Genomic DNA, 12,478 nt, shown 5'->3' on the forward strand with positions numbered 1-12,478 from the left:
TATTTAATAATAAAACAGGTTCAGCGATCGATTCAACATGTCTCCCGCTTGAATAAAGACCCGATAAGAAGTGAGAGCCCTCAGTGTTCAACGTGAAAACAAATCTGGGTGGTTTACTCTTTGGGAACAAGTAATTGTGGCAATACAATCATTATCCTGAAAGTGTGCTTTTTGTTTAACAATTTCCAAGTATTATCTTTTTTTCTTGAATTCGTTACAATTTTATTTCGCACCGACGATCCTATTGTATTTACTGTAGAATTTTAATGAACTTGAGTGAAAGTCTAACTCCACAGTCCCTTGACTCCCTAAGTCCTTGGTGCGGCTTTCAATGTTCGCGGAAGCGATAACAAGTCACGGACATCCAGACGTGTGGTGCGTTTTCATTGGTTCGCTTTCGTCACGTGGTATATTTGCACCAATCACAGTACACCACGCAGAAGGCCGGTGAAATCGTATTCACTCACATGGTTGCTTGTCACAGCGAAGAAGTTTCATTCGAAGGCTTTCTGGAGGTGTATCTGTTGTAGTTCGTGTTTTGTAAATTATGGCGCTTTGCCGTTTAGTTTTCCTAGCTCTAGTCTCTTGCACATTAGCACAGGACCCGACAATCTACTTCGTTGAGAAATTTGAAGGTGGGAAATAGTTTAAATCACTGTAATGTAATGCACAATTTTGTCAATTTCATTTCCCACAGCAAGCTCATTTTCTATCATTCTGATTTAAACTTCCAGAGCAGAGTTACCAAGATAGATGGATTGAATCTACTTTCAAGGGAAGTGACAGTGGAAAATTCGTGTGGACTGCTGGAAAATTTTACGGCGATGCCAACCTAGACAAAGGTAAGATTTTATTCTGCTTTAGACATAATATTGTAGTAAAAAAAAAAGATCAGAAATTGTGACTGAAAATTGTAATTTTTGAGTTGTTCAGCTGCAAAGCTGTTAGATTAAATTTGGCGAAAATAACTTGAAACAGTAGTCTCTCACCGGGCAAATGATTTAGCAAACAAAATGTTATTTCAACAGGTATTCAGACCAGCCAAGATGCGAAGTTCTACGGCATTTCTGCTAAATTCGAAGAACCTTTCTCGAACGAGGACAAGACTCTTGTTATTCAGTTTCAAGTAAAACATGAACAGAACATCGACTGCGGCGGTGGTTACGTTAAGGTAAGTCCTTGTCAGGTATAATTTCATCCCAAATCTCGCTTCCATTGTTTTGTAAAGAACATTGTGTTATTTTGTCTTCAACTGAATGCTAGATGAACAGCTAAGCAACATTTCAAATCTTGCTGTATCTAAATCTGCTTTACCTTAACTAAAACCTGAAGGCATTGTTCTTATTTTTCCATTAAATTTCCAGGTTTATGATAGTAAAGTCGACCAGAAAAACATTCATGGCGATACTCCATATCACATCATGTTTGGTAGGTGATACAAAATTATCTCTACAGAATTCAGATTCTTGTAAAGTCGTTCAATCAGTTGCCTTGAATACATGTAACTTTATGCTCATTTGATATGCAATCTTGCTCTTCTTTAGGCCCTGATATCTGTGGACCTGGTACCAAGAAAGTGCATGTTATCTTCAACTATAAAGGAAAGAACCTGCTTACTAAGAAAGATATCAGATGCAAGGTAAGAGAATTCAACAAAGGTGAATGAGAAAAACATAAAAATAGGCAAGATCTCTTACCCTTTCAAAGTTAATGAGATATATTGTAAATTTACAGGAATTTTGTGCAAAGCAAGATGGCCTTTGTCTAAACGTTTTGAAATTACACATGAAAGGTTCACACCATGGCCTTCCACTCTCCAGAGTTGAACTTGTTTTCGCTTAATCAGAGACTGAATTTCTGGAATCAATTGAGGCAATCGTTTTAAACTTAGATCTTAGGCAGAACATTTTACCCCTGTAGTGCCTCAATACACTCAAGAGTGTAATTAGGTACCAGCTTCCTGTTAGATAAATATGGCAAAATGCTCAAGGTTAACATGTGATGGACTAGAATACCCTTCAGGGTAAAGTTGAGTCTGCATCTGGCTAAATGGTCCATATAGCCAGAGCTTAGTCTGATTTCCATAGCATAAAATGGCTAGGAGTAATTCTGCTCTTCCCCCCTCCCCTGGATGGGATACTAGTCCATCACAGGGTCATGTTCACCCTCCCCCAGCTTTGTATTCACGGGTACCCATTTATACACCTGGGTAAAGAGAGGCACTCTGAGATTAAACTGTCTTGCCCAAAAAACACAAAGCAATGACCCCTGGCAGGGCTTGAACGCTGACTTAATTGGGAGTCCATCTCTCTGGCCATTAGTCCAGTGTTCTTTGTACATGCCCTAAAAAGATCAGCAATGTTCCCGGCCACTTCATGCTCATGTAACATACTAACAGAAACTGCAACATTTTTTTTTTCTCTCAGGACGATGAATTTACACATCTCTACACACTCATTGTGAAGCCTGATAACACTTATGAGGTGCGTATTGATGGCTCTAAGGTTGAGAGTGGTGATCTTGAATCAGACTGGGATTTCTTGCCACCAAAGAAAATTAAAGATCCAGAAGCTAAGAAACCTGAGGATTGGGATGATAAGCCAAAGATTGATGATCCAGAAGACTCCAAACCAGAGGTATATAATAAATATAAGTTTATCTTATGTCTGATAGCCCAGGGCTAGTGAATTTTATTTTGCCATCAGGCACTTGGTGCAATGGACAAGGGAGTTGTTTTCTTAGGAAAATATTTGAGGCAATACGAATCACAGAAGACTGTACTGACTGTAAGAGATAAAATTTTGGAGGGCTGGCAAGAACATTTTTCAGGCTAGCACATTATATGTTATGTAGTTATAGCTTACTAGAAGGGCAAGGTAAAAAATTGGTTTCTTTGCACCCTGCACTACTTATAGCAATCATAACATTTCATTTTGCATTTTCTAAAAGTTGCTCTTGAAATCTGGTGGCAGAGATATGACTAAGTCACAAATCTTGTGTTTTTTGGCAAAATGCCATTTGATCAACTCAACCAGCAACCAAGTTTGTTCTTATCTGCAAAGACCTTGAATTTGCAACCAAAAGCTTTCCATAAAATCATTTGTTTTTGACTTCTTGTTTCAACTCTGCAGGACTGGGACAAACCTCAGAACATCCCTGACCCTGATGCCAAAAAGCCTGATGACTGGGATGACGAGATTGATGGTGAATGGGAGCCTCCCATGATTGATAACCCTGACTACAAGGTTGGTGGAGAAACCTGTAAGCAAGATGTTTTATTTGCCTCTTGCTAGTTGGGTGTCTGTTCTTGCTAGTACTTCTACTGTTAAATCTTGATTTTCACCACTTTTTGATTGTCTGTCAGTCCTTATACAGCATGTGGTTCACGTAAGATTCTCTGATTAATCTAAGCAAGTTTAAGTCTGTCAGTTTTAATGGACCATTAATCTATGCTGTTCACATGGTTTAGTAACTGACTGGTAACTATGGTGATCTGAACTTGGTAAAGTTTGGGTAGTGATTACTATTTTTAGGCTTGAGGCCTTTGAAATAATTTATTTCTCTGGTTGTGTGAACATTTGCCAACAACATCAATGCAGCTGATATCTTTGCGTTTGCATGAACTTTAATTTACCCTCTTGTTGTACAAATTGCGTTTAATTAATCTTTTTTAACAGCATTCTTTTTTGTGTGTTTTACTTCTCTTAGGGAGAATGGAAACCCAAGCAAATTGACAACCCTAACTACAAAGGAGAGTGGGTTCACCCAGAAATTGACAATCCTGAGTATCAACTAGACGACAAACTTTACAAGTATGATGACATTGGAGCCATTGGTTTTGATCTTTGGCAGGTAAGCTGCAGTGGTTGAGATAAGAGATGCAAAGACTTGCTATAAGTATTTTCCCAATCAGACAAAAACTAAGGAGTAAATGGAGAAATAAAGCCGCAACAGTATATGCTGTTAATTAAAACAGCCTTGGATTAGTTTTGGTTTCTTTTGCATGGAGTAGCTTTGACTGACTGCAGACTATTATTTTGCTGCCATCTTTGATCATAATGTAGGTTTGTTTTTTGTCTTTTTTCAGGTCAAATCAGGAACTATTTTTGACAACATTCTTGTAACAGATTCTGTTGAGTACGCTGAAACATTTGCTAAGGAAACCTTTGAGAAGACTAAGGAAGGTGAAAAGAAAATGAAGGATGAACAGGATGAAAAGGAACGTAAAGAAAGAGAAGAAGAAGAGAAGAAGGCGAAGGAAGAAGAAGACAAAAAGAAAGCTGAGGAGGAGGACGAGGAAGAGGAAGAAGAGGAGGAAGAGGTGGGTGCAGATTCAATTTCCTTGTTTTAAGGCCTTGTCCTTGCTACTCGGAGAAATTTGAAAATCCACCTTTATTTCTACATTTAGGCCTCTGCCCACTGTAATTAGTCACGAAAACAGGGCTTTTCAAAAACTCTCTTAAAACCAGAGAAATTTGAGAACACCGGCTTAGTGTTTCAGTGTAGACGGAAAACAGAGCTTTTCTAAAACAATGATGTTGTGACAATCATGTGACTTGCCTGCCTGAGTTTTCTTCAAGCAAAACTCTAAAGTGACTAGACTTCATCAGTGCAAGTGTCACCTCTACAAAAGAGCATCAGGTCATGCCCTGTAGCCAGATAAAAACTGAATCCCAAAGATGAGGAATTGAGACGTTTTTGGAAGGTAGCTAAACATAGCGGTTGATATACTTCATGTGTATAATCCAATTAGTTCTATTATCAGTTGAAAGTTCAACCATAGTTATTAGTGTGTTGTTGCTACTGTTATAGGAGGAAGAAAGCAAAGAAACAGAAGAGGAAGGCAAAGAAACTGAAGAGAAACCAGAAGAGGGTAGTGAAGAACCAGACACTCCAGAGACTGCAACTGAAGAAGAGGAAGAGGAAACAACAACAGCAAAGGACGAGCTTTAATTGAATCACATGCAACTAGGCATTTTTAATGAAAGAAGAGAACTCTATAATGTACACAGCACCTCATAATGTGTACCCTTGTTGCTAGAAAGCCGAGGCCTTTTCTCATGAGATGCATTTTTAGCCTCTTTTAAAGCTTAACTTGTGAAAACATTGAAATGCTGTTTTGGTAAACTATCGCAATATGCTGTCTACTCTTTGAATAGTTATTTTATTTTCTCTTGTGAGAGAAGGCCTCATCATCATTGTTCGTCATTGCTTGTCTCATCTTGGTTTAGATACTAGCACTAATTTAATTTCATGTTTAATAAAAAAAAATAAACAACTTCATAACACGCTTATACTTTTTTATGGTGGGCTTCTGTATTTAATTGATTAAAAAGTTGTGTCACATTGGTAACAATATTATATTTTTAACTGACAGCCAGTACCCGAAGTAGCTTGTTCAAACGGCACACAGTTGCCAGTCTAACAATCAATCAAATACTTCATTGACTCTGCGTCTAATCATTCTAGAACCTGCTGGAAAAAAGTTTTGAGGTAATATATCAACATGGAAGACCATGTTTGACCACATTTTCAAACACTGAAAAGGGAGTTCATTCTCCTTCGATATTACATCTTATTAACTTGTGAATCACAAGGAGAGATTGAGTGACATCACATCGAGAGTATGTTTGGGCACCCCTTAAATTGATATTAACTGGGGAGACAAACTAATACCAAACTAATGCCACTCGTGTGCAGAGATTATTAACACACATGGAACTGGGGATTGACTGTAATGGCTTTGCATTTTCAATAGTTGCTGGAACAGGGTTGCACATTTTGGGATTTAGGGGGTAACAAAATTCTGTTGAGTAGGGATTTAAAGATTTGCAGTCAAAAAGTTATAATTGCTGTTCTACGTTCAGCTTTTTCTAAGGTAGACGCATAAACAGAAAGCGACCTAAGTTGGGATTGCAGAAATTACTTTGCCCAAAAGTGACTAAGATTGAGTCTAACTGGTCACAGACTAGACTATAATGGGGTAGGGGCTCTGACAGGCCAGTGGCACATACCCAGCAGAAATTGGTCCAAGTACCCCAGCCTGTGAACAGGCTCTCTAGTCGAGGATACTGTTCTTTTTTGGCCCTTCCAGCCATACGCAAGTTAGGAGTACTCCTTCCACGCTGGACATGTAGGTTGGTTAAAGGTTTAAAAGGAAGGCCTGGGAGTGAGGAAAAAGGTCAGGGGGTACCCAAGGGTTCCTTTGGCTTACTTTGGTCATCCCCCTTTACCACCCTCAACTGAGGGTAGAATTACTCCAACTGGTTGGGAATTTTGGTTTGTTTCTAGTACTTAATATCATTGTGCAAAGAAGAGGGTTGAAAAAAATTCCCTTGCCCAGTCAGGTGTTTGGTCAGGGTTTTTTTGGTAATTTTTCCGACTAGGACTAAGTAAGAAATAGTACCCAGGTAAGTGAAGGAGGCGTTACCCATACTCCAGTCTCATGATCCTTACAAGTCAGCCACCACCTTTATTATTTAAATTAATCACTCTTTCTCTGAGTGCTTGGTGACAAGGTCTGTCACCGTCTCGACAAATTTAAAATAGTTGTACTTGATGTCATATTCCATGTCATACCAAAAATTAATGGCAATACACCCATGGGATTGCTGAACGTGATGAAACCAAAGAGAAGGCAAATATAGCATCTCTCCTGCCTGCACTGTGCAAGAAACAGGGTTGGCTTTCGCATATTTTGGATATGTTTTAAGATCTGGATTTAACGGATCAACAGCTATCCAAGGAACTTTGGGCGCTGGTGAGAGTTCTGTGAGGTGTTCGACAATTTCATCAACAATTTCAAAATCTCCACTCTCCGTGGTTCTAAACCTTGCTGGTGTGTAGAGTTCATAAGGAATCAATGGGAGATCACTCGGTGGTAACAATGTGAAGACTTTCTTGCCCGAGATCACGCAATACAGGTTTTCGTAATGATCTTTGTGTAACGAGGTGATGGCTCTTTCATCTCCCATCCAAAAGTTCACGGCATCTGGATGTTTACCAAATGCTTCAGTTGCCCAAGATACGTCAGAAGCTGCATCCGCGCACAATTCTTGAAACTCCTCTGTTAAGTTCGAGTTTTGTTTCTGAACGTAAAATATCCCTTCCTCCTTGACGTTTCCCTCGAGGATGTCCAAAAACGTGGAAAACTTAATTTCCCGTTCCTCTGGCATGACAAATTTATTTCCTACCACTGCATCAGCGTACCCGTTTGGTGTCACAGCAACAGTTATTCTCCTGTGACCGATTTTCTCTCTCAAATAATCGTCATTCCATTTTTCAAGCGCTGACCAATGATTGAACGCGTTCTTGATGATTACAGGAACATTTGGGTTTACCCAATCTCTTAAAAATTCCAAGGGACTGGGAGGTATTTCAAGCTTTGGAACCTCTGAGCTGAGATAAAGTTCTCTCGCTTCGAGTGATAAGTTTTCTAGTGCTCCTGATAGTGCGTTAATGGCATCCATCGCCTCAGAAAAGTGTAAAGCCAGAATTTTGCATTCCGTCCGCCATGATGGATTGAAAGCTCGGCTGCTAAGCCGTCGCTTTCGGTTCCAGTAATGTCTTTACTTTATCTTCCATCCAGTTGATCAGTGTTCTTCTTTCATGTTCGCTATAAAAACATGCTCCTTATTCTTTCAGAACAGCAAAAGGAGCACTTAAAGTTCCTGACATCATTGGAATTCGATGTAGTCCTCGAGTTTGCTCGAATTTCCCTGGATTCTATTCTAAAAGGCTCTTCTAATCCCAAAATCTTCCAGGCGGCCGCCCAGAAGCTTGGCGTTGAAGTCAACACGGTCAAAAATGGGATTAGCGGCTTGCAACATGTCTTAACAGAGAGCTCCCGTTTGATGATTGGCGAAATTGACTTTCAGGACTCCGTCATGACGCTCGGTTTCTCCGAAGAAGTAATTGGGGCATTGCTGAAGATGTACTTGGAAAATCGAAAAGAAATTAGGAACATGTTGGGAGAAATGAGCTTTGGAACACCTCATTATCACGATCTCGAGTGGAGATTCGATGTGGAGCTGGCCAGCAGATCACTCCAGCATCAAACAAATCCTGTGATTATTATGAGGCTTCATACCAAGGAAGGAGAAAAGAAAAGTGCGGACGTTCTTCAAACTGATCCTGTAAACCTTCTTCACCTCACCTCTGAGCTGGAAAATGCCATGCAAGAAATGAAGACTGCACATTGCCGAAGAATTGTTAGGAATATAAAATGAACCATGCAAAAGAGCATGCAGTTAATCCTAGGCGAAGTTAACAGGCATTTATTTCATCATAATATTACACTTAACCCTCTGATAGGATGTTTACCATTTGACCAAAAATTCTGAGAAGTTTCTGGGAATTTTTGTTAGAAGGTCACGTATGTATTAAGGTACCGGTAGTCTAAACATACCAGTTGTTATGAGCCATCGGAAATGTTTGTACCCTTTGTTTAATTCTCTTATTGCCAGTCTTCCATCAATGGAAAACAATGAGAAAAAGAATTATATAAATAGATTATTATAATTATAAATGATAACTGCCCTCTCTATTGGCTGTTTTGCTAATCTGGGTAAAATGTTTACTTTGGTTACCGTTATTCAATAGGTAGAAGATGCCTGAAATTTTACCCCTGAAAAATCATAGTCAGTGTCGTTTATCAGTGATCCACATATTGAACTGTACTCAAATGGTTGTTCCAACCGAGTATAAACACGGAATAAATCTTTGTAGGGCAACGTCATCTGTGTCTTGTTCTTTGTTGCAAATCTCTGATTTTTCTCTTGGGAAATAGACTGAACACAAGGAAAGCCATGTATTATTTTACTTCATAATTATGTAATATGGGACGTTAGAGAATGTATCTCAGTGTCTCTTTATGGAACATGTTCTCTGGTGATTGTAAATCTAGAGCTAGTGTGAATCACTGACTCGAGTGCCTATTTACAGGATCTTTAATGACGTTGTCTTGACTCGAAAGTTACACTGTAAATGAAATAATAATAGTAAACTCCAATCTCTGTTGACTACTGAAGGTAATTTAGAATAATGATTTTGAAGCCATGCTTTTCTTGATTACCAAGTTTTAAATCAAAATGTTTAGAGAAATCCTGCTGGAGATTATTAATCCCCATTCTTGGCCATCCTAGTTGTGCTCTTGATTTAGTACCTCATTTTTGTTTTCCTTAAACTATAATTTTGAGGTTTGATACTTTGTATGCGGCAAAATGGGAATAAATAATGAACATCTGACAGGCCATAACATGCTGTTTATAAGGTCTGTGCACATACAACATAGTCTTCATATTAGGTTTCAAGTGGGCTCATAAATGGAAGGAGAGGGTACATTGCGGTTAGGGGTGTGTTTTATAGTGGTATTTTAAATCTTAAATTAACTGTTTTAGAATGGGATTGTGTTGGACTCTCGTGTATTTGTCTTTCATGTCTCTAGTGACAGGTGCAAGGGCCATTCAGTTGGAGACTTTAAAAGCAGCATTATACAGTACTAATTTGATGTGTCCATACAAAACTTGAAAACTTCTTGTTCTGAATTAAGGAGACTTGTAATAAACTATTATAGCTCAGAAGAGACTCATTTGACAGCAGGTAGCAGCGCTGATTTTGACCACTTTTTAAGATGGCTTCATAAGTTACTTGGGTAAAGAAATGGCAGCACATGATTGCAAGGTTGGGTGTAATATTGTTGCGAATATACAATACTTTCCTGTATTCTGATTGGCTGTATGTTCTATGCCATGGTATAAATACTGGTATAATGTACTATTTATTTGCCATTTCATTTTACAATACAATAATACAATACAATAACTTAATTGACTCTCCACTGGTGGGACTTCTCAAGCCTCACAGATGCAATCCGATAAGAAACAGTTCCACAAGCTGATGCATGCTTCCATGGCTAGTGAGTAGCCTGAAATGTCAGTCATTCTACCGCTTGCAGACTTATCTCCAGGCAAGAGTGTCTTGCCCAGGGATGAAGCTGAGGGTAAGAGATGATTGACCTTTCAGGCTAGGCTTGTGGGCTGGTTGAAAAGAAGCTCTGGGCCAACAAATGACAACAAATTATCATTCATCCTTATCAATAATTGGGGTATCTCACAAAATGCTTGCCTCCATTACACAGGTTACACAAAACAGTTATTATAGTTGGATTTTGGTCAATTTAAAGTGAACTTCCTGCTCTTGGTGGGTATCCTAAGACCTTATAATATGCTTTTCCTGTCCAATCTTCTCACCCCTAAGCTTGTACAAGTCAACTCATTTCCATGGTGATTTTTTGTGAGCAAACATTCTTGGCAAACATTGGCAGTTGTCAGATTATACCAAATAGTGAGCTTCTTTCCTGGTAAAAAGTTTATTTCTCTAAGAATTTTATGTCAAAGGGGCCAATAATTCTCTCTGTGCCCTTTTCTATCTTCAGTTGTAACCTTCAAGAGTAAATTTCTTTCCTTTCATGTGAAGTTTTTATTCTACATGTATAGTTGCAATTTTTGATTATAGTATTTTGTTATTTTGATGCAAGGATCCAAGACTTCTGAGCCTTTCAGCTAACCTCTGCTCTACATTAAATTTTCTGAGCTATCTGGATCCAACAACTATAATTTTATTAGGTGATCAACATTTTATGAAAATGCATAGAACCAAAGAAGCCTTGTAACTTGTTAATGTACAATATGATGTTTACGTCATCAAATTTTTTGTGACCTGTGTGTGCTTGTTCTCTGTAGTTCTCATAAAAAAGGGTCTACTCTGGTTCAGTCGCTTTCTTCATCCGATCTCTCATCCATTTCCATGCTTGTGTCATTGTCCTCTTTTACCTCTGTGTAGACCTCCAGGGTAAGCTGCTCAAGAGTTTCGCCAAGCATGTGGACACTGAATGTGTCCTCTCGCTGAATGCCCAAGGCCTTATGGAAGTAGCCTATGGCTTCGTGATGGTTTCCAAGGAGGCTGTTTACAAACCCGAGAGCTGAGAAGGTGGATGCTTTGTTTGGAACAAGAACAAGAGCCTGTTTGTGGTACCGCAGTGCTTCCTGGTATCTTCCCAGTTTACGGCAAGCATGGCCAAGATTACTAAGCAGGGTTTCCCATGTTTCCGAAAGGACTTCTCCACTTGTGATCTGTGCTTTCTGGAGGGCTTCCTTGAAATACTTTTCAGCCTGCATGTAATCTCCATTTTGGAAAGCAATCATGCCCATTTCTTGCTTCACAAAAGGGTCGTCTGGTGAGAGAACTAAGGCCTGCACAAAAAACCTTTCAGCCAATTTAGCATTGTTGGTTTTTCCATACTCTAGGCCAATGTAGAGGAGCGGCAAGTGGCACCGAGGCATCAGTTTGGATGCTGTGAAGTATGCCGTCATTGCTTGGTCATGCTCTCCCTCTGCAGCAAAGGCATGACCAAATGCAAGCCACGCTGGGCCATAAACTCGTTCCAAACTTGTCGCTTTACTGAAATACCTCCGCGCTTGTTCATACTTTTCAATGACGTAGTAATAACAACCAACGGCATACCAGGCCACTGCCTTGTGTGGATAGTTATCAACTAGCTTATGACCCAATGAAAACAGCTCATTTGTTTTCTTCAACTCCACCAGGCATGTAATATGAATGGGTAGACAAGCCTCGTGGTATGGATCTGAAGATAGAACAGCTGATGTCATCTTATGTGAAAGATGATAACTACAGTTGTAGAAGTGCCGCTCTGCCATTCCAGCAACAATATCCAGGTTATCGTTGAGGCTTTCTAAACCAGGAGGAAGCTTGGGGTCGACTGGTTTGCAGTACTTCTTCATCTTGCTCTCATACAAAAATTTCAACAAATCAACTTCTTCAGGCATACATTGCTCGGAGAAAGGAAGAGAAACCAACAGCTCCCTCTCTTCCTTGTCCGTCAGCATGTGATGAGAGACAAGCAGATCAAACGCTTCAAAACAGTGCACGTCGTTCCTGAGGGCATCCTTGTAACAATCTGTAGCCAAAGCGCGGTTATCCATCGCCTCGTACACAACTCCTTTCAATAAACAAACTGCACTTTCTAGTTTCTTGGTGCTGCCGACAAAACACACCTCTGCGGGAAGATCCTTGTCTCCCGACTCTTTCTGTTCCATTTCCAGAATTTCTTTCGCCTCTTGCCACTGTTTGCATTCTGCATGACACTTGGCGGCCAAGTAGCGGCATGCTGGAGTCGTTTGAACAACGCCTCGACTTTTCAATACATGGGCAGCTCTTTGGAATTGCCCGGTCAGAAACAGAGCCTGTGCAAACCAGTACACATCTTGGATGTCACCACTGGACAACGAAACGGCTTTGTCTGCCCAAAACAAAGCTGTTTTGTACAAATGCATGTCTATGTATTGACGAACAAGATTGCGAAGTTGAGAAATATCAACCTTCCCGCCAGTCGCCATCTTGAATTTTTTGGGAATACCGCTCACAAATACCAACTGTACAGTTGGCGCAAAATAAC

The 12,478-nt window shown here is 39.7% G+C and overlaps 4 protein-coding genes across 4 annotated transcripts; 2 read left to right on the forward strand and 2 right to left on the reverse strand.

Moving 5' to 3' along the window:
- The first annotated feature begins 454 nt into the window (after nt 1–454).
- On the forward strand, nt 455–5,294 carry LOC110064494 (calreticulin-like). The gene is made up of 10 exons (XM_020771547.2): nt 455–635; nt 735–842; nt 1,029–1,171; nt 1,365–1,428; nt 1,545–1,639; nt 2,427–2,636; nt 3,132–3,245; nt 3,709–3,852; nt 4,088–4,321; nt 4,813–5,294. Exons 1-10 carry the CDS (start codon nt 548–550, stop codon nt 4,951–4,953), a joined length of 1,341 nt encoding a protein of 446 aa, XP_020627206.1. The 5' UTR covers nt 455–547; the 3' UTR covers nt 4,954–5,294.
- A 1,149-nt stretch (nt 5,295–6,443) lies between these two features.
- LOC110064489 (bifunctional peptidase and (3S)-lysyl hydroxylase Jmjd7-like) lies at nt 6,444–7,537 on the reverse strand. The gene has a single exon (XM_020771544.2). It carries the CDS (start codon nt 7,467–7,469, stop codon nt 6,489–6,491), a length of 981 nt encoding a protein of 326 aa, XP_020627203.2. The 5' UTR covers nt 7,470–7,537; the 3' UTR covers nt 6,444–6,488.
- An 88-nt stretch (nt 7,538–7,625) lies between these two features.
- LOC110064493 (COMM domain-containing protein 2-like) lies at nt 7,626–8,737 on the forward strand. The gene has a single exon (XM_020771546.2). The coding sequence runs from the start codon at nt 7,626–7,628 to the stop codon at nt 8,226–8,228; it is 603 nt and encodes a 200-aa protein (XP_020627205.2). The 3' UTR covers nt 8,229–8,737.
- A 1,022-nt stretch (nt 8,738–9,759) lies between these two features.
- LOC110064488 (cell division cycle protein 16 homolog) lies at nt 9,760–12,440 on the reverse strand. The gene has a single exon (XM_020771543.2). It carries the CDS (start codon nt 12,417–12,419, stop codon nt 10,770–10,772), a length of 1,650 nt encoding a protein of 549 aa, XP_020627202.2. The 5' UTR covers nt 12,420–12,440; the 3' UTR covers nt 9,760–10,769.
- Between the last annotated feature and the right edge of the window lie 38 nt (nt 12,441–12,478).

This window comes from Orbicella faveolata, unplaced genomic scaffold (assembly GCF_042242905.1).
Source record: "Orbicella faveolata isolate gen_17 unplaced genomic scaffold, um_ofav_v1 contig_14, whole genome shotgun sequence".
NCBI classification, from domain to species: domain Eukaryota; kingdom Metazoa; phylum Cnidaria; class Anthozoa; order Scleractinia; family Merulinidae; genus Orbicella; species Orbicella faveolata.